At 33.0% G+C, this 19,991-nt stretch overlaps 2 protein-coding genes across 4 annotated transcripts in view; one reads left to right on the top strand and one right to left on the bottom strand.

Moving 5' to 3' along the window:
• The window catches only part of LOC110531043 (ATP binding cassette subfamily A member 4b), a 146,218-nt gene extending 138,343 nt beyond the window's left edge, over positions 1-7,875 (top strand). For 2 of the 3 annotated variants that reach the window (XM_090182921.1, XM_036986622.2), the window contains 2 exons: positions 2,991-3,240; positions 5,258-7,875. In XM_090182921.1, coding sequence (XP_090039047.1) covers positions 2,991-3,240; positions 5,258-5,410 — 403 coding nt within the window. In that variant the 3' untranslated portion in view covers positions 5,411-7,875. Of the gene's footprint in view, positions 1-2,087; positions 2,227-2,990; positions 3,241-5,257 lie in introns of those variants that run through there. The other variant, XM_090182922.1, reaches the window with a different exon arrangement.
• The window catches only part of LOC110530851 (very-long-chain enoyl-CoA reductase), a 33,395-nt gene continuing 21,226 nt past the window's right edge, over positions 7,823-19,991 (bottom strand). The window contains exons 7-12 of the mRNA XM_090182925.1: positions 12,972-13,044; positions 12,831-12,874; positions 10,943-11,000; positions 10,641-10,729; positions 9,723-9,768; positions 7,823-9,173 (exon numbers count right to left, since the gene is read on the bottom strand). Coding sequence (XP_090039051.1) covers positions 9,046-9,173; positions 9,723-9,768; positions 10,641-10,729; positions 10,943-11,000; positions 12,831-12,874; positions 12,972-13,044 — 438 coding nt within the window. The 3' untranslated portion in view covers positions 7,823-9,045. The remainder of the gene's footprint in view (positions 9,174-9,722; positions 9,769-10,640; positions 10,730-10,942; positions 11,001-12,830; positions 12,875-12,971; positions 13,045-19,991) is intronic.

Below are 19,991 nucleotides of genomic sequence, written 5' to 3'. Positions count from 1 at the left end.
TCTGTTACCATACAGCACCTCAAATACAAGTAGGCCTGTCACCATACAGCACCTCAAATACAAGTAGGTCTGTTACCATACAGCACCTCAAATACAAGTAGGTCTGTTACCATACAGCACCTCAAATACAAGTAGGTCTGTCACCATACAGCAACTCAAATACAAGTAGGTCTGTTACCATTCTGTTACTATACAGCAACTTAAATACAAGTAGGTCTGTTACCATTCTGTTACCATACAGCACCTCAAATACAAGTAGGTCTGTTACCATACAGCACCTCAAATACAAGTAGGTCTGTCACCATACAGCAACTCAAATACAAGTAGGTCTGTTACCATTCTGTTACTATACAGCACCTTAAATACAAGTAGGTCTGTTACCATTCTGTCACCATACAGCACCTCAAATACAAGTAGGTCTGTTACCATACAGCAACTCAAATACAAGTAGGTCTGTTACCATACAGCACCTCAAATACAAGTAGGTCTGTTACCATACTGTTACCATACAGCACCTCAAATACAAGTAGGTCTGTTACCATACTGTTACCATACAGCACCTCATATACAAGTAGGTCTGTTACCATACTGTTACCATACAGCACCTCAAATACAAGTAGGTCTGTTACCATACAGCAACTCAAATACAAGTAGGTCTGTTACCATACAGCACCTCAAATACAAGTAGGTCTGTTACCATACTGTTACCATACAGCACCTCAAATACAAGTAGGTCTGTTACCATACTGTTACCATACAGCACCTCATATACAAGTAGGTCTGTTACCATACTGTTACCATTCAGCACCTCAAATACAGTATGTCTTCCATGTAATGTAGGCACTCATCCTGCACTGGCCTCAGTATAGCCATCACTCCCCAGACTCTGTCCCTACTGGTCGTGTCCCTGGACAAGTGTTCCTATCTGTCTTGAAGGACCATAAAAAAAAGAGAGGAAGATTTAACAACAATCACATCATTTCAAATTAAACTAGAAGAAAAATAACACATTTGGTTTGACGAGATCTAAATGAGTCACTGATCACAGTACATGGAGTAACCAGACAAATATAAAAGTAGCCAGCCAGGGAGTTCCGGGTTGGGAGAGAATGGTGATGTAGCCAGCCAGGGAGATCCGGGCTGGGAGAGTATGGTGAAGTAGCCAGCCAGGGAGTTCCGGGTTGGGAGAGTATGGTGATGTAGCCAGCCAGGGAGTTCCGTGCTGGGAGAGTATGGGGATGTAGCCAGCCAGGGAGTTCCCGGGCTGGGAGAGTATGGTGATGTATGGGAGCTCTATTCTGGTGTTCTCTGGTGCGTTCTGATGCCTTGATTCCATACCGAATACACATTATTGAATACTTTGAAGCTAGAGTCCTTAGTTGATACATCAGTCTTGGGACTTATAAATTAATAATCCATTGATTGTTGAAGAATAAATATAAATTATAAATGTCTCATGAGCTTAGTTCAACTGTCGTACCCCATCAGAACCCAAATGATGAGCCTGTTTTACTACAATGTTTGTTAACAATGTAAACCAAAACATGCTTAAAACTATCATTTTTATATCATGGATGGTCAGTCCTTGCATCCATTGCTTTGTCTACGAATTTGAGTGGGTTACATTTCTCCTGTCCCATCCCTTAGCTGTTTACCAAAACAGAGGCAGGGTGACACGCTTTTTAATTGTTTCAATTAAAGACTCAGATTGATCAAATGAATTGTGGTTTTGAGTAGAAAGACATCGTAGGATTTGAAGCCCCCAGTGGAAAAACACAGGTTTGTAAAAGTTAACGTCATGATACTTGTATTGTATTATTCAAGATATTGCTATATGTCTACTGACTTAAACAAAAGTGGTGGCAATGGAGAAGTTAACTGCTGTTTTCTGTGTTGTAAAGCCCATGTTTAATACCTATTTCATTCATCAATCACACCTGTTGGTCTATTCATGGGCACCTGACTTACTCCCAACGCCTCTCTCTCCCTCTGCTTTCCAGGTTTGGTGATGGCTACATGGTGACCTCTCCCTCTCCTCTCCAGGTTTGGTGATGGTTACGTGGTGACCTGTTTCTCTCCCTCTCCAGGTTTGGTGATGGCTACGTGGTGACCTGTTTCTCTCCCTCTCCTCTCCAGGTTTGGTGATGGCTACGTGGTGACCTCCCTCTCCTCTCCAGGTTTGGTGATGGCTACATGGTGACCTCTCTCTCCCTCTCCTCTCCAGGTTTGGTGATAGCTACGTGGTGACCTCTCTCTCTCTCCCTTTCCTCTCCAGGTTTGGTGATGGCTACGTGGTGACCTCTCTCTCTGTCCCTTTCCTCTCCAGGTTTGGTGATGGCTACATGGTGACCTCTCTCTCTCTCCCTCTCCAGGTTTGGTGATAGCTAAATGGTGATCTCCCTCTCCTCTCCAGGTTTGGTGATGGCTACATGGTGACCTCCCTCTCCTCTCCAGGTTTGGTGATGGCTATGTGGTGACCTCTCTCTCTCTCCCTCTGCTCTCCAGGTTTGGTGATGGCTACATGGTGACCTCTCTCTCCCCCTCTCCTCTCCAGTTTTGGTGATGGCTACATGGTGACCTTTCTCTCTCTCTCCCTCTGCTCTCCAGTTTTGGTGATGGCTACATGGTGACCTCTCTCTCTCTCCCTCTCCAGGTTTGGTGATAGCTACATGGTGATCTCCCTCTCCTCTCCAGGTTTGGTGATGGCTACATGGTGACCTCCCTCTCCTCTCCAGGTTTGGTGATGGCTATGTGGTGACCTCTCTCTCTCTCCCTCTGCTCTCCAGGTTTGGTGATGGCTACATGGTGACCTCTCTCTCCCCCTCTCCTCTCCAGTTTTGGTGATGGCTACATGGTGACCTTTCTCTCTCTCTCCCTCTGCTCTCCAGTTTTGGTGATGGCTACATGGTGACCTCTCTCTCCCCCTCTCCTCTCCAGGTTTGGTGATGGCTACATGGTAACCTCTCTCTCTCTCTCCCTCTGCTCTCCAGGTTTGGTGATGGCTACGTGGTGACCATGAAGGTAAAGGCAGCTAAAGCAGGCGTATCTCCAGAGCTGGGTCCAGCAGAGAGCTTCATGGAGAGCAGCTTCCCAGGGTGTGTCCAGAGAGAGAAACACTACAACACTCTGCAGTATGAGATCGCCTCCTCCTCCCTCGCTAGGATCTTCCAGCTGGTGGTCGCCAACAAGGACAAACTCAATATAGAGGATTACTCTGTATCACAGACTACACTAGATCAGGTAACTACTCTGTTTATCAGACTCCATTAGATCAGCTTTCTACTCCCTCATCAGACTACACTAGATGAGGTGACTACTCCATCTATCAGACTACACTAGATCAGGCTACTACTCTGTCTGTCAGACTACACTAGATCGGGTGACTACTCTGTCAGAATACACTATATCAGGTGACTACTCTATAAGACCTCACTAAATCAGGTAACTGCTCCGTCAGACTACACTAGATCATGTGACAACTCTGTGTATCAGACTACACTAGATCAGGTGACTGCTCTTTCAGACCACACTAGATCAGATAACTACTCTGTCTATCAGACCACACTAGATCAGGTGAATACTCCGTCTATCAGACCACACTAGATCAGGTGAATACTCAATCAGACCACACTAGATCAGGTGAATACTCAATCAGACCACACTAGATCAGGTGAATACTCAATCAGACCACACTAGATCAGGTGAATACTCCGTCTATCAGACCACACTAGATCAGGTGAATACTCAATCAGACCACACTAGATCAGGTGAATACTCAATCAGACCACACTAGATCAGGTGAATACTCCGTCTATCAGACTACACTAGATCAGGTGAGTACTCTGTCTATCAGACTACACTAGATCAGGTGAGTACTCTGTCTATCAGACTACACTAGATCAGGTGAGTACTCTGTGTATCAGACTACACTAGATCAGGTAACTACTCTATCAGACTACACTAGATCAGGTGACTACTCCATCTATCAGACTCCATTAGATCAGCTTTCTACTCCCTCATCAGACTACACTAGATGAGGTGACTACTCCATCTATCAGACTACACTAGATCAGGCTACTACTCTGTCTGTCAGACTACACTAGATCGGGTGACTACTCTGTCAGAATACACTATATCAGGTGACTACTCTATAAGACCTCACTAAATCAGGTAACTGCTCCGTCAGACTACACTAGATCATGTGACAACTCTGTGTATCAGACTACACTAGATCAGGTGACTGCTCTTTCAGACCACACTAGATCAGATAACTACTCTGTCTGTCAGACCACACTAGATCAGGTGAATACTCAATCAGACCACACTAGATCAGGTGAATACTCCGTCTATCAGACCACACTAGATCAGGTGAATACTCCGTCTATCAGACTACACTAGATCAGGTGAGTACTCAATCAGACCACACTAGATCAGGTGAATACTCCGTCTATCAGACCACACTAGATCAGGTGAATACTCCGTCTATCAGACTACACTAGATCAGGTGAGTACTCTGTCTATCAGACTACACTAGATCAGGTGAGTACTCTGTTTATCAGACTACACTAGATCAGGTGAGTACTCTGTCTATCAGACTACACTAGATCAGGTGAGTACTCTGTCTATCAGACTACACTAGATCAGGTGAGTACTCTGTCTATCAGACTACACTAGATCAGGTGAGTACTCTGTCTATCAGACTACACTAGATCAGGTGAATACTCCGTCTATCAGACTACACTAGAACAGGTGAGTACTCTGTCTATCAGACTACACTAGATCAGGTGAATACTCTGTCTATCAGACTACACTAGATCGGGTAACTATAGGTCTGGTGTTAAGATTAGGGATTAGGTGTTTGGGATTTAGTATCAGACTACACTAGATCAGGTAATTACAGGGCTGGTGTTAAGATTAGGGATGAGGTGTTTAGGATTTAGGTTTAAAGACAAGCAACTAAGTGTTTCACTGACCACACGACAGGTGGTAATGAGCATGGCAATGTTTAAGGATAGACTCAGCAATATGACCTCATCAAACACAGCCAGGAAGACATCCGACGTCAGGAGGATTTATTATGAGAGATTAAGACTTGACTACAGAACATCCTTGAGTACAAATTGATGTTACCGTACTCGGCAAGCAGCGAGAGAAATAGCTGTCGTGAATATATGATTATAAAGTACTTTTATAGAGCATTAGTGTTTTCATTGACATTGTGTTGATAGTAATGGGTTTTCCTCTCTCTGTTCTCCAGGTGTTTGTGAACTTTGCTAAGCAGCAGGCAGGAGAGGACGAGGACGTTTTACAACCCCGAGCGGTCAACGCGCGCAATGAAAAACAAAATGTCCCCACCAAACGCAAGGTCTCCCCCATCAAGATAAAAACCAGAAGACAAACTAAAACTTGAAAGTTAACCTGTGAAAATATGACTTCCTAACGGAATGTATTGTCAAAATGTTTAATGCAGAAAACCGACAAAATGTATTGTTTATTTTTACCTTACTAGGCAAGTCAGTTTTCAATGACAGCCTAGGAACACTGTCTTGTTCAGGGGGCAGAACGACAGATTTGTACCTTGTCACCTCTGGGATTTGAACTTGCAACCTTTCGGTTACTAGTCCAACACTCTAAGCACTAGGCTACCCTGCCGCCCTTATTAAACTCTAACCACTAGGCTCCCCTGCCTCTCCATTGTAATAGCGGCACAGGCACACTGGCAGTATTATGAAAACATTTTCAAATTATGGTTAGATTCATGAATTATGTTTGGAATATGTTCCTTAGGCTTTGGAAGTCATATTTTTGCCTGTTGATTGTGCATTGTGTAAAATGGCTGCCAAAAGTCAAGAAGAGGTCACGTTTGCAGGACACAGACGTCAGTTGGCAGCAGATAGCTCCTCAAACACACCAGGGGTGTGATCTCAATAGTTTGGCTCCTTTTCACGTGTTCATTGAAGAGGAAGCAGCGCCCTTGGTTTATGAGGGGGGGCGGCTTCCTCGCCTCATCTCCTTTTCATGTGTTCATTGAAGAGGAAGCAGCTCCCTTGGTTTATGAGGGGGCTGCTTCCTCTTCAACTAAACACACCAACACAGAGAATAGGTCCCTATTTTGTTTTGTTTTGTTTATTACGCAGTATCAATACGGGACCACAAGATGGCGCTGCATTTACACTGACATTTATAGACCAAAACTAATAATAATGCTTAGATAATTTATATAGCCTTTCAAATAATGTAGGAAAAAAATCTTGCCTGGTTTATATATGTGTTTTGCCATTTTCATCACTTTAGGACATATTCTGTTAGTCATTTAGCAGACGCTCTTATCCAGAGAGACTTACAGAGAGCTAAGTGAGACAACCACAATCATAATAAGTACATTTTTTCCCCCCTCAAGGTAGCTATCAGTGCTGGTAGGGAGGTGGGTTGGTGTGGGATTATTTAGGATACGCTTTGAAGAGGTAAGGTTTCAGATGTCATATCCTAAGCACAGCTTTGTATGCTCACCTAATGTATAGGGCAGGGGAACAATGTAATTTTACCTTTTATTTAACTAGGCAAATCAGTTAAGAACAAATTCTTAATGACCGCCAGGGAACAGTGGATTAACTGCCTTGTTCAGGGGCAGAACAACAGATTTGTACCTTGTCAACTCAGGGATTTGATCTAGCAACCTTTCGGTGACTGGCCCAACACTCTAACCACTAGGCTACCTGCCACCCACGGAGGGTCGTGTGGGTGCAGGCTTTTGTTCTAGCCAAGCAGTCTCGGTTGAAGACAATGACTCTTAGTTGATTAGTTCAATCAGGTGAGTTTCTGCTTGGCTGGAATGAAAGCCTGCACATATATGATATAGGCTTTCACTCCTGTTGTAGTGGACTCAAACACAACGTAACAAACAAACCGCAAAATATATTGTTTATTTTATTGTTACCATTTTTTTGTTGTTGTTTTTGAAACTTCATGTCATTTTCAGTTTGTCATTTGAAATGTCATGATAACTGTGTTTAACATGTTACAAATGCTGTTTCTAAATCAAGAAGAAGCTCTGGATTTACGCTTCCATTTCCTACGATCAGAGACGGGCAACTTCGACGGGGTTGGGAGCCACAAAACAATCTGAAGTCATTATGAGGGGCCATAGTGGCTGGCGGGTCTGTATACCCACATTTATATCCCAAAAACGACTAATAATGCTTAGCTCATTTACATAGCCGTTCAAATAATGTAGAAATATCTTGCTTGGTTTATATATTCTACACATTTTGCCATTGGATGTAAAGAACATTTTGCTGTTTTAAATCAAGTATTTTGCAATTCTACAAATTTTGACCATTGGGACAGAGAGCAGATTTGGCAATTTTCTAACACATTTCCTTTAATTCTACGCATTTTTCTATAGGTTGGAGAGAAATGTGAGGCTGACCAACAAAATCAAATGCCCCCCCCCCCTCCCCCTCTCCCCCCACCCCCCCCTCCCCCTCTCCCCCCCTCCCGGCCGGTGATTCCACCATGATTACTACCTTTTGTTTATAGCTGGCCGCTAGACTAATTTACTAATCAAATTTGTTTTGGCTAACATTCCAACTGTGATATATAAAGAGAAAACAAGAGAAAAACTGCTGATGTACAACCACATTTCAAAATGGCACCTTGTGCATTCTACCCCCACCCTCCACCCTCCATCGAGGGCCTTCAAAAGGGGCCCCTCGCGGGCTGCCAGTTGCCCATCCCTGTCATAGCTAGTATTATGGATGAGAATAGATATGTGTATCAACTTCAACTGATGCCATGCTTTAACAGCAAAACACTGACCCTGTTAAATCCAAATGGGTTTATTAAATATCACAAAAGTACTGTGAAAAAAAAAAATAGAACAGTCCCACTGTAAAACTAACAACGTAAACAAATCAGATAAAATACTATTAATATCACACAAATTAAAAGTTATGGTTACTTCATATCTGATTGGACTGAACAGGGCCGTCCGTCCTTCAACAGGGGGAACAAGTGCACTAGACTTCAAGTGCACTAGACTTCAAGTGCACTAGACTTCAAGTGCACTAGACTTCAAGTGCACTAGACTTCAAGTGCACTAGACTTCAAGTACACTAGACTTCAAGTGCACTAGACTTCAAGACCACTACTATAACGTATACACATTGTCACTCACATGAACTGTGCTGCAACAATGATTATGGTGAATAAAAAAATGTATAAATTCTCTACGTTTAAAGGGAATCAAACCAATCTATTGTATCATTCCACACTTTGGAACACTATCTGTGTAAACCCTTAACCTTGCTACAAATGTACACTTTTAGTGTTGAGTTGAGTGATGAGGTTAAGTCACAGGCCTGAGTGAGGCCTTGTAACCCTATTCTGACCGAGAGGCTGTCTTAAGTCACAGGCCTGAGTGAGGCCTTGTAACCCTATTCTGACCGAGAGGCTGTCACAAAGTTCATTTATATACAGCTCGCTTATTGACTGGGTATCTGTTGTCCCCCCCATATAGTGTCACTCCTTTTGGTCAGAGCCACATCATATCCCCTACAGGTGCACTATTACCACAGTGTCCAGTACACTGCTTTCTCTAACTGTAGTAGAGTATGCAATGGGTCTGTCTAAAATAGCATTCTATTCCCTATGTAGTACACTACATTCGGCAAGAGGCCTATGTGGCTCTGGCCAAAAGTATTAGCGAATAGGTTTGCGCACAATTTTGGTAATTTACCCACATTTCCCAGGTGTTCCAGAAATCCTGGTTGGACAATTACAGATTTCCTTATTTCCTTCTGATTATGTGGAATTTAGAACTGGGATTTCTGGGAAAAACTACGGATTTGGTGACAAGTTACCAGAATTCTTTGCAGCCCTTATTAAGGAACAGGGGTATAATTAAGGAACAGGGGTATAATTAAGGAACAGAGGTATAATTAAGGAACAGAGGTATAATTAAGGAACAGGGGTATAATTAAGGAACAGGGGTATAATTAAGGAACAGGGGTATAATTAAGGCTCTTGTTGTTAACCCTGGCTGGCTCAAAGGAACAAAGGGATGATAGCTGATCTTAGTTCAGGGTAGTCTGTAAACTCTCTGGTGTACATCTTATGTTTTCCCCGTGCCCAGATAGTCATCTGGATGAAGCCCAGCAACGTGAACAGGGCCACTGTGGAAAGAGAGAGACACAACAGTTAGTTAGTTAGTAGAGTCACAAAATTTGGTGACTAAAACTTAAACAAAGGAATGGAATTGTCTCTTTAGTATCACACACGTACTTATGTCAGTCTTTCAATTTCAATTTCAATCTTTATCGAGACTGCAGAACTGGCAGTGTACAAGAATAACCTTTATTTACACAGTACAACGTAACTGGTATGACAATCTCTCCCACGGGTGGCTATATTTCTATACGTTTTCTCATTCTGCACTTCATAAGTGAGTGGGACGGGTGTGGCTTTGTGACAACGATCACATTATCAAATAAGATTTGATTTTAAGAGCAGCTTTTTTCACCGATTTGACAGCTCCCAACGCGATTGTTCCCCGTCAAAACATCGAGCGATGCATGTGTCGGCTTATCCGCGGTCAACGCTTGATCTGATCTGAATCTCTAGTACTTAGTATTATGAAAATACGTGTTTGTAAACGTGTGTAAGCAGCTTCTAACTTTTGCTACCTAAGTACACGTGAAACGATGACAGATGTGTAGTTTTACCTGGAACACACTGTGTCATGATGGAGAAACTCAACCACGTCCCCACCTGACGAATCAAAACATATACAGTATCAGTCAGAAGTTTGGGACGCACCTACTCATTCAAGGGTTTTTATTTATTTTGACTATTTTCTACATTGTAGAATAAATACTGAAGACGTAAAAACTATGAAATAACACATATGGAATCATGTATTCCACAATGCATTCCAGGTGACTACCTCATGAAGCTGGTTGAGAGAATGCCAAGAGTGTGCAATGCCGTCATCAAGGCAAAGGGTGGCTACTTTGAAGAATCTCAAATATAAAATATATTTTGATTTGTTTAACACTTTTTTGCTTACTACATGATATCATATGTGTTATTTCATAGTTTTGACGTCTTCGCTATTATGCTACAATGTCAACTTAAGTCTAGACTCTCCTGTGTGACTAAGTCAATAGAGCACAACACTTGCAACACCAAGGGTTGTGGGTTCAATTCCCGCCTGGGCCAGCCATACTTAAATGTATACATACAAGACTGTGTTAAAGTAGCTTCTGAGAGCATGGGCAGTGCCCTTGAGGCCATCTCCATTTTGAAGTAGTCCATTTTCTTATTCTGTTACTTCTATGAGTTGGTAAACAAACTGAAAGGGGGCACACTGCCATCTAGAGTGTGTTGTTTAAACAGGTATGAAGACAATGTTGGCGATTTGCTGAAACCTCCAGTTATGGAATGTTTGCTAACGAATATAATTCATTGGATGATCCCTCCTGATGACCTGCATGGAATTATGGGATCCTTCCTTAACCCATAGGAAGTTCCACCCAGATGACTACTTCAAAATTGTGAAAAATCCTCAATGGCACTGCTCAGGCTAAAACAAGCTATTGGGCTCCAGAGTCCTCTTAGCTATCTCTGTGAGTTTGACCCACCTCATAGGTGTAGTTAGGACATGACACGAAGAAGAAGAGCCATGTGAAGGGGTTCCTGGTGGGGTAAGGGATCCGCTTGGGCCTCAGACCTAGTAGACAGCAGGACACAACTGTGAGAAGATGTGTATCATCATGGAAATATATTCTCAGCTGGCAAACTACCACACAGATGTTCCTGACTCAACTAGCAATTTGTGAGAAATATTTCAGGAACTTGCTCCCTATTACCTATCTTGGCTATGACATCGTTCTGGAATATGCAATCAATACAACACATTCAGAAATGCTGGAAGGCAACTCACCATTACAGCCCAAGTTATTGAGAGCCAAATGAATTGAGAAGTTTCCAGCTTCACAGAGCTGCGAGTACAAAGACAGAAAGAAAGAAAGAAAGAAAGAGAGAGAGAGACGGAAAGAAAAATAGACAGAAAGAAAGAAAGAAAGAAAGAAAGCGAGAGAGAGGGAGAGAGAAAGAGAAAGGTTAAAATAAAGAGAAATACATTTTTTTGGGAAAGAAGCCATTTCTGAAGACAGATGATGAAGAAGAATGTTTTCCTCTGTTGTTCTGAACTCAATGAAAACACAATGAGGCTGAGAGATATAACACCACTAACACAGAGTAGACTTGGAGATTAGGCTACATACCATAAACACCACCACCACAGAGTAGATATAACATTAGGCTACATACCATAAACACCACTAACACAGAGTAGATATAACATTAGGCTACATACCATAAACACCACTAACACAGAGTAGACTTGGAGATTAGGCTACATACCATAAACACCACTAACACAGAGTAGACTTGGAGATTAGGCTACATACCATAAACACCACCAACACAGAGTAGACTTGGAGAATAGGCTACATACCATAAACACCACTAACACAGAGTAGACTTGGAGATTAGGCTACATACCATAAACACCACCAACACAGAGTAGACTTGGAGATTAGGCTACATACCATAAACACCACTAACACAGAGTAGACTTGGAGATTAGGCTACATACCATAAACACCACCACCACAGAGTAGATATAACATTAGGCTACATACCATAAACACCACTAACACAGAGTAGATATAACATTAGGCTACATACCATAAACACCACTAACACAGAGTAGACTTGGAGATTAGGCTACATACCATAAACACCACTAACACAGAGTAGACTTGGAGATTAGGCTACATACCATAAACACCACTAACACAGAGTAGACTTGGAGATTAGGCTACATACCATAAACACCACTAACACAGAGTAGACTTGGAGATTAGGCTAAATACCATAAACACCACCAACACAGAGTAGACTTGGAGATTAGGCTACATACCATAAACACCACTAACACAGAGTAGACTTGGAGATTAGGCTACATACCATAAACACCACTAACACAGAGTAGACTTGGAGATTAGGCTACATACCATAAACACCACCAACACAGAGTAGATATAACATTAGGCTACATACCATAAACACCACTAACACAGAGTAGATATAACATTAGGCTACATACCATAAACACCACCACCACAGAGTAGACTTGGAGATTAGGCTACATACCATAAACACCACTAACACAGAGTAGACTTGGAGATTAGGCTACATACCATAAACACCACCAACACAGAGTAGACTTGGAGATTAGGCTACATACCATAAACACCACTAACACAGAGTAGACTTGGAGATTAGGCTACATACCATAAACACCACCAACACAGAGTAGACTTGGAGATTAGGCTACATACCATAAACACCACCAACACAGAGTAGACTTGGAGATTAGGCTACATACCATAAACACCACCAACACAGAGTAGACTTGGAGATTAGGCTACATACCATAAACACCACCAACACAGAGTAGACTTGGAGATTAGGCTACATACCATAAACACCACTAACACAGAGTAGACTTGGAGATTAGGCTACATACAATAAACACCACCAACACAGAGTAGACTTGGAGATTAGGCTACATACCATAAACACCACCAACACAGAGTAGACTTGGAGATTAGGCTACATACCATAAACACCACTAACACAGAGTAGACTTGGAGATTAGGCTACATACAATAAACACCACCAACACAGAGTAGACTTGGAGATTAGGCTACATACAATAAACACCACCAACACAGAGTAGACTTGGAGATTAGGCTACATACCATAAACACCGCCAACGCAGAGTAGACTTGAAGATTCCCATACGCTGTAAGACACATACAGCACCTTAAGCAGCAGAACCATCTATCAACACTGAAAGTTGTCATCCATTCATTCATTTGTTGGTTGAGAGTGGTACTCACATGGTGGAGTGTAGAGGGGGTGGTTGATGTAGTAGGCTAACCAAGCAGAAAATCCCCAGTAGTACAGGCAGTTCTGAGAGTAGAACAGTATAGTATATCATAGAAAAGATTAGAATAATATAGTATAGTATGTAATGGTATAGTAATAGAATAATAGAATATAATAGTATAGAATAGCATGGAATATAATAGTATATAATCGAATAGCATATAATAGAATAGAATAGAATAGTGTATAATAGCATAGTATAGAATAGAAAATAATATAATAGTATATAATAGAATAGTATAGAATAGAATAGAATAGTATAGAATAGAATAGTGTATAATAGCATAGTATAGAATAGAAAATAATATAATAGTATATAATAGAATAGTATAGAATAGAATAGAATAGTATAGAATAGAAAATAATATAATAGTATATAATAGAATAGTATAGAATAGAATAGAATAGTATAGAATAGAATAGAATAGAATAGTGTATAATAGCATAGTATAGAATAGAAAATAATATAATAGTATATAATCGAATAGTATATAATAGAATAGAATAGAATAGTGTATAATAGCATAGTATAGAATAGAAAATAATATAATAGTATATAATAGAATAGTATAGAATAGAATAGAATAGTATAGAATAGAAAATAATATAATAGTATATAATAGAATAGTATAGAATAGAATAGAATAGTATAGAATAGAATAGAATAGAATAGTGTATAATAGCATAGTATAGAATAGAAAATAATATAATAGTATATAATCGAATAGTATAGAATAGAATAGAATAGTATAGAATAGAAAATAATATAATAGTATATAATAGAATAGTATAGAATAGAATAGAATAGTATAGAATAGAATAGAATAGAATAGTGTATAATAGCATAGTATAGAATAGAAAATAATATAATAGTATATAATCGAATAGTATATAATAGAATAGAATAGAATAGTGTATAATAGCATAGTATAGAATAGAAAATAATATAATAGTATATAATCGAATAGTATATAATAGAATAGAATAGAATAGTGTATAATAGCATAGTATAGAATAGAAAATAATATAATAGTATATAATAGAATAGTATAGAATAGAATAGAATAGTATAGAATAGAAAATAATATAATAGTATATAATAGAATAGTATAGAATAGAATAGAATAGTATAGAATAGAATAGAATAGAATAGTGTATAATAGCATAGTATAGAATAGAAAATAATATAATAGTATATAATCGAATAGTATATAATAGAATAGAATAGAATAGTGTATAATAGCATAGTATAGAATAGAAAATAATATAATAGTATAGAATAGAATAGTATAGAATAGAATAGAATAGTATAGAATAGAATAGAATAGTATAGAATAGAATAGAATAGAATAGTATATAATAGAATAGAATAGTATAGAATAGTGTATAATAGCATAGTATAGAATAGAAAATAATATAATAGTATATAATAGAATAGTATAGAATAGAATAGTATAGAATATAATAGAATAGTATAGAATAGAATAGAATAGTATATAATAGAATAGTATAGAATAGAATAGAATAGTATAGAATAGAATAGAATAGAATAGTATATAATAGAATAGTATAGAATAGAATAGAATAGTATAGAATAGAATAGAATAGTGTATAATAGCATAGTATAGAATAGAAAATAATATAATAGTATATAATAGAATAGTATAGAATAGAATAGAATAGTATAGAATAGAATAGAATAGAATAGTATATATTAGAATAGTATAGAATAGAATAGAATAGAATAGTATATAATAGAATAGTATAGAATATAATAGAATAGTATAGAATAGAATAGAATAGTATAGAATAGAATAGAATAGTGTATAATAGCATAGTATAGAATAGAATAGAATAGAATAGAATAGAATAGAATAGAATAGTATAGAATAGAATAGAATAGTATAGAATAGTGTATAATAGCATAGTATAGAATAGAAAATAATATAATAGTATATAATAGAATAGTATAGAATAGAATAGAATAGTATAGAATAGAATAGAATAGAATAGTATATAATAGAATAGTATAGAATAGAATAGAATAGTATAGAATAGAATAGAATAGTGTATAATAGCATAGTATAGAATAGAACATAATATAATAGTATATAATAGAATAGAATAGAATAGTATATAATAGAATAGTATAGAATATAATAGAATAGTATAGAATAGAATAGAATAGTATAGAATAGAATAGTATAGAATATAATAGAATAGTATAGAATAGAATAGAATAGTATAGAATAGAATAGAATAGTATATAATAGAATAGTATAGAATAGAATAGAATAGTATAGAATAGAATAGAATAGAATAGTATATAATAGAATAGTATAGAATAGAATAGAATAGTATAGAATAGAATAGAATAGTGTATAATAGCATAGTATAGAATAGAAAATAATATAATAGTATATAATAGAATAGTATAGAATAGAATAGAATAGTATAGAATAGAATAGAATAGTGTATAATAGCATAGTATAGAATAGAAAATAATAGAATAGTATATAATAGAATAGAATAGAATAGAATAGAATAGTACATAATAGAATAGTATAGAATATAATTGTATATAAGATAATAGTATATACTAGAATAGTATAGCATATAATTGTATATAATATAATAGTATATACTAGAATAGTATAGAATAGAATAGAATAGTATAGAATAGAATAGAATAGTATAGAATAGAACAGTACATAATAGAATAGTATAGAATATAATTGAATAGTGTATAATAGCATAGTATAGAATAGAAAATAATATAATAGTATATAATAGAATAGTATAGAATAGAATAGAATAGTATAGAATAGAATAGAATAGTATAGAATAGAATATAATAGTATAGAATAGAATAGTACATAATAGAATAGTATAGAATATAATTGTATATAAGATAATAGTATATACTAGAATAGTATAGCATATAATTGTATATAATATAATAGTATATCCTAGAATAGTATAGTATAAAATAGTATAGTATATAATAGTATAGTATAAAATAGTATAGTATATAATAGTATAGTATAAAATAGAATATAATAGTATAGTATATAATAGTATAGTATATAATAGAATATAATAGTATAGTATATAATAGTATAGTATAAAATAGTATAGTATATAATAGTATAGTATAAAATAGAATATAATAGTATAGTATATAATAGTATAGTATATAATAGTATAGAATATAATAGTATAGTATATAATAGTATAGTATATAATAGTATAATATATAATAGTATAGTATATAATAGTATAGTATATAATAGTATAGTATATAATAGAATAGTATATAATAGTATAGTATATAATAGTATAATATATAATAGAATAGTATAAAATAGAATATAATAGTATAGTATATAATAGTATAGTATATAATAGTATAGTATATAATAGTATAGTATATAATAGAATATAATAGTATAGTATATAATAGTATAGTATAAAATAGTATAGTATATAATAGTATAGTATAAAATAGAATATAATAGTATAGTATATAATAGAATAGTATAAAATAGAATATAATAGAATAGTATATAATAGTATAGTATAAAATAGAATATAATGGAATAGTATATAATAGTATAGTATAAAATAGTATAGTATATAATAGTATAGTATAAAATAGAATATAATAGTATAGTATATAATAGTATAGTATATAATAGAATATAATAGTATAGTATATAATAGTATAGTATAAAATAGTATAGTATATAATAGTATAGTATAAAATAGAATATAATAGTATAGTATATAATAGTATAGTATATAATAGTATAGAATATAATAGTATAGTATATAATAGTATAGTATATAATAGTATAATATATAATAGTATAGTATATAATAGTATAGTATATAATAGTATAGTATATAATAGAATAGTATATAATAGTATAGTATATAATAGTATAATATATAATAGAATAGTATAAAATAGAATATAATAGTATAGTATATAATAGTATAGTATATAATAGTATAGTATATAATAGAATAGTATAAAATAGAATATAATAGAATAGTATAAAATAGAATATAATGGAATAGTATATAATAGTATAGTATATAATAGTATAGTATATAATAGTATAGTATAAAATAGAATATAATGGAATAGTATATAATAGTATAGTATATAATAGTATAGTATATAATAGAATAGTATAAAATAGAATATAATAGTATAGTATATAATAGTATAGTATATAATAGTATAGTATATAATAGAATAGTATAAAATAGAATATAATAGAATAGTATATAATAGAATAGTATAAAATATAATATAATAGTATAGTATATAATAGAATAGTATAAAATAGAATAGTATATAATAGAATAGTATAAAATAGAATATAATAGTATAGTATATAATAGTATAGTATATAATAGTATAGAATATAATAGTATAGTATATAATAGTATAGTATATAATAGTATAGTATATAATAGTATAGTATATAATAGTATAGTATAAAATAGAATATAATAGTATAGTATATAATAGTATAGTATATAATAGAATAGTATAAAATAGAATATAATAGTATAGTATATAATAGTATAGTATATAATAGTATAGTATATAATAGAATAGTATAAAATAGAATATAATAGAATAGTATAAAATAGAATATAATGGAATAGTATATAATAGTATAGTATATAATAGTATAGTATATAATAGTATAGTATAAAATAGAATATAATAGAATAGTATATAATAGTATAGTATATAATAGTATAGTATATAATAGTATAGTATAAAATAGAATATAATAGTATAGTATATAATAGTATAGTATATAATAGTATAGTATATAATAGAATAGTATAAAATAGAATATAATAGAATAGTATAAAATAGAATATAATAGTATAGTATATAATAGTATAGTATATAATAGAATAGTATAAAATAGAATATAATAGAATAGTATATAATAGTATAGTATATAATAGTATAGTATATAATAGAATAGTATAAAATAGAATATAATAGAATAGTATATAATAGTATAGTATAAAATAGTATAGTATATAATAGAATAGTATATAATAGTATAGTATATAATAGTATAGTATATAATAGAATAGTATAAAAAAGTATATAATAGAATAGTATAGAATAGAATAGTATAGAATAATATATAATAGTATATAATAGAATAGTATAGAATATAATAAAATAGTATAGAATAGAATAGTATAGAATGGAATAAAATAGTATAGAATAGAATATAATAGAATAGTATATAATAGAATAGTATAGAATAAAATAGTATAGAATAGTATAGAATAGAATAGTATATAATAGTATAGTATATAATAGTATAGTATATAATAGAATAGTATAAAATAGAATATAATAGAATAGTATATAATAGTATAGTATATAATAGAATAGTATAAAATAGAATATAATAGAATAGTATATAATAGAATAGTATAAAATAGAATATAATAGTATAGTATATAATAGTATAGTATATAATAGTATAGTATATAATAGAATAGTATAAAATAGAATATAATAGAATAGTATATAATAGTATAGTATATAATAGAATAGTATAAAATAGAATATAATAGAATAGTATATAATAGAATAGTATAAAATAGAATATAATAGTATAGTATATAATAGTATAGTATATAATAGAATAGTATAAAATATAATATAATAGAATAGTATATAATAGTATAGTATATAATAGAATAGTATATAATAGAATATAATAGAATAGTATATAATAGAATAGTATAAAATAGAATATAATAGTATAGTATATAATAGTATAGTATATAATAGAATAGTATAAAATATAATATAATAGAATAGTATATAATAGTATAGAATATAATAGTATAGTATATAATAGAATAGTATAAAATAGAATATAATAGAATAGTATATAATAGAATAGAATAGAATAATATATAATAGTATATAATAGAATAGTATAGAATATAATAAAATAGTATAGAATAGAATAGAATAGTATAGAATAGTATAGAATAGAATAGAATAGTATAGAATAGTATAGAATAGAATAGAATAGTATATAATAGAATAGTATATAATAGAATAGTATAGAATAAAATAGTATAGAATAGTATAGAATAGAATAGTATATAATAGAATAGTATATAATAGAATAGTATAGAATATAATATAATAGAATAGTATAAAATAGAATATAATAGTATAGTATATAATAGTATAGTATATAATAGAATAGTATAAAATAGAATATAATAGAATAGTATATAATAGTATAGTATATAATAGTATAGTATATAATAGAATAGTATAAAATAGAATATAATAGAATAGTATATAATAGTATAGTATAAAATAGTATAGTATATAATAGAATAGTATATAATAGTATAGTATATAATAGTATAGTATATAATAGAATAGTATAAAAAAGTATATAATAGAATAGTATAGAATAGAATAGTATAGAATAATATATAATAGTATATAATAGAATAGTATAGAATATAATAAAATAGTATAGAATAGAATAGTATAGAATGGAATAAAATAGTATAGAATAGAATATAATAGAATAGTATATAATAGAATAGTATAGAATAAAATAGTATAGAATAGTATAGAATAGAATAGTATATAATAGAATAGTATAGAATATAATAAAATAGTATAGAATAGAATAGAATAGTATAGAATAGTATAGAATAGAATAGAATAGTATAGAATAGTATAGAATAGAATAGAATAGTATATAATAGAATAGTATATAATAGAATAGTATAGAATAAAATAGTATAGAATAGTATAGAATAGAATAGTATATAATAGAATAGTATAGAATATAATAAAATAGTATAGAATAGAATAGAATAGTATAGAATAGTATAGAATAGAATAGTATATAATAGAATAGTATAGAATATAATAAAAT

This window comes from Oncorhynchus mykiss, chromosome 8, assembly GCF_057628025.1.
Source record: "Oncorhynchus mykiss isolate SJ-2025 chromosome 8, ASM5762802v1, whole genome shotgun sequence".
Lineage (NCBI taxonomy): Eukaryota > Metazoa > Chordata > Actinopteri > Salmoniformes > Salmonidae > Oncorhynchus > Oncorhynchus mykiss.
This window is presented reverse-complemented; position numbering and strand designations above follow the sequence as displayed.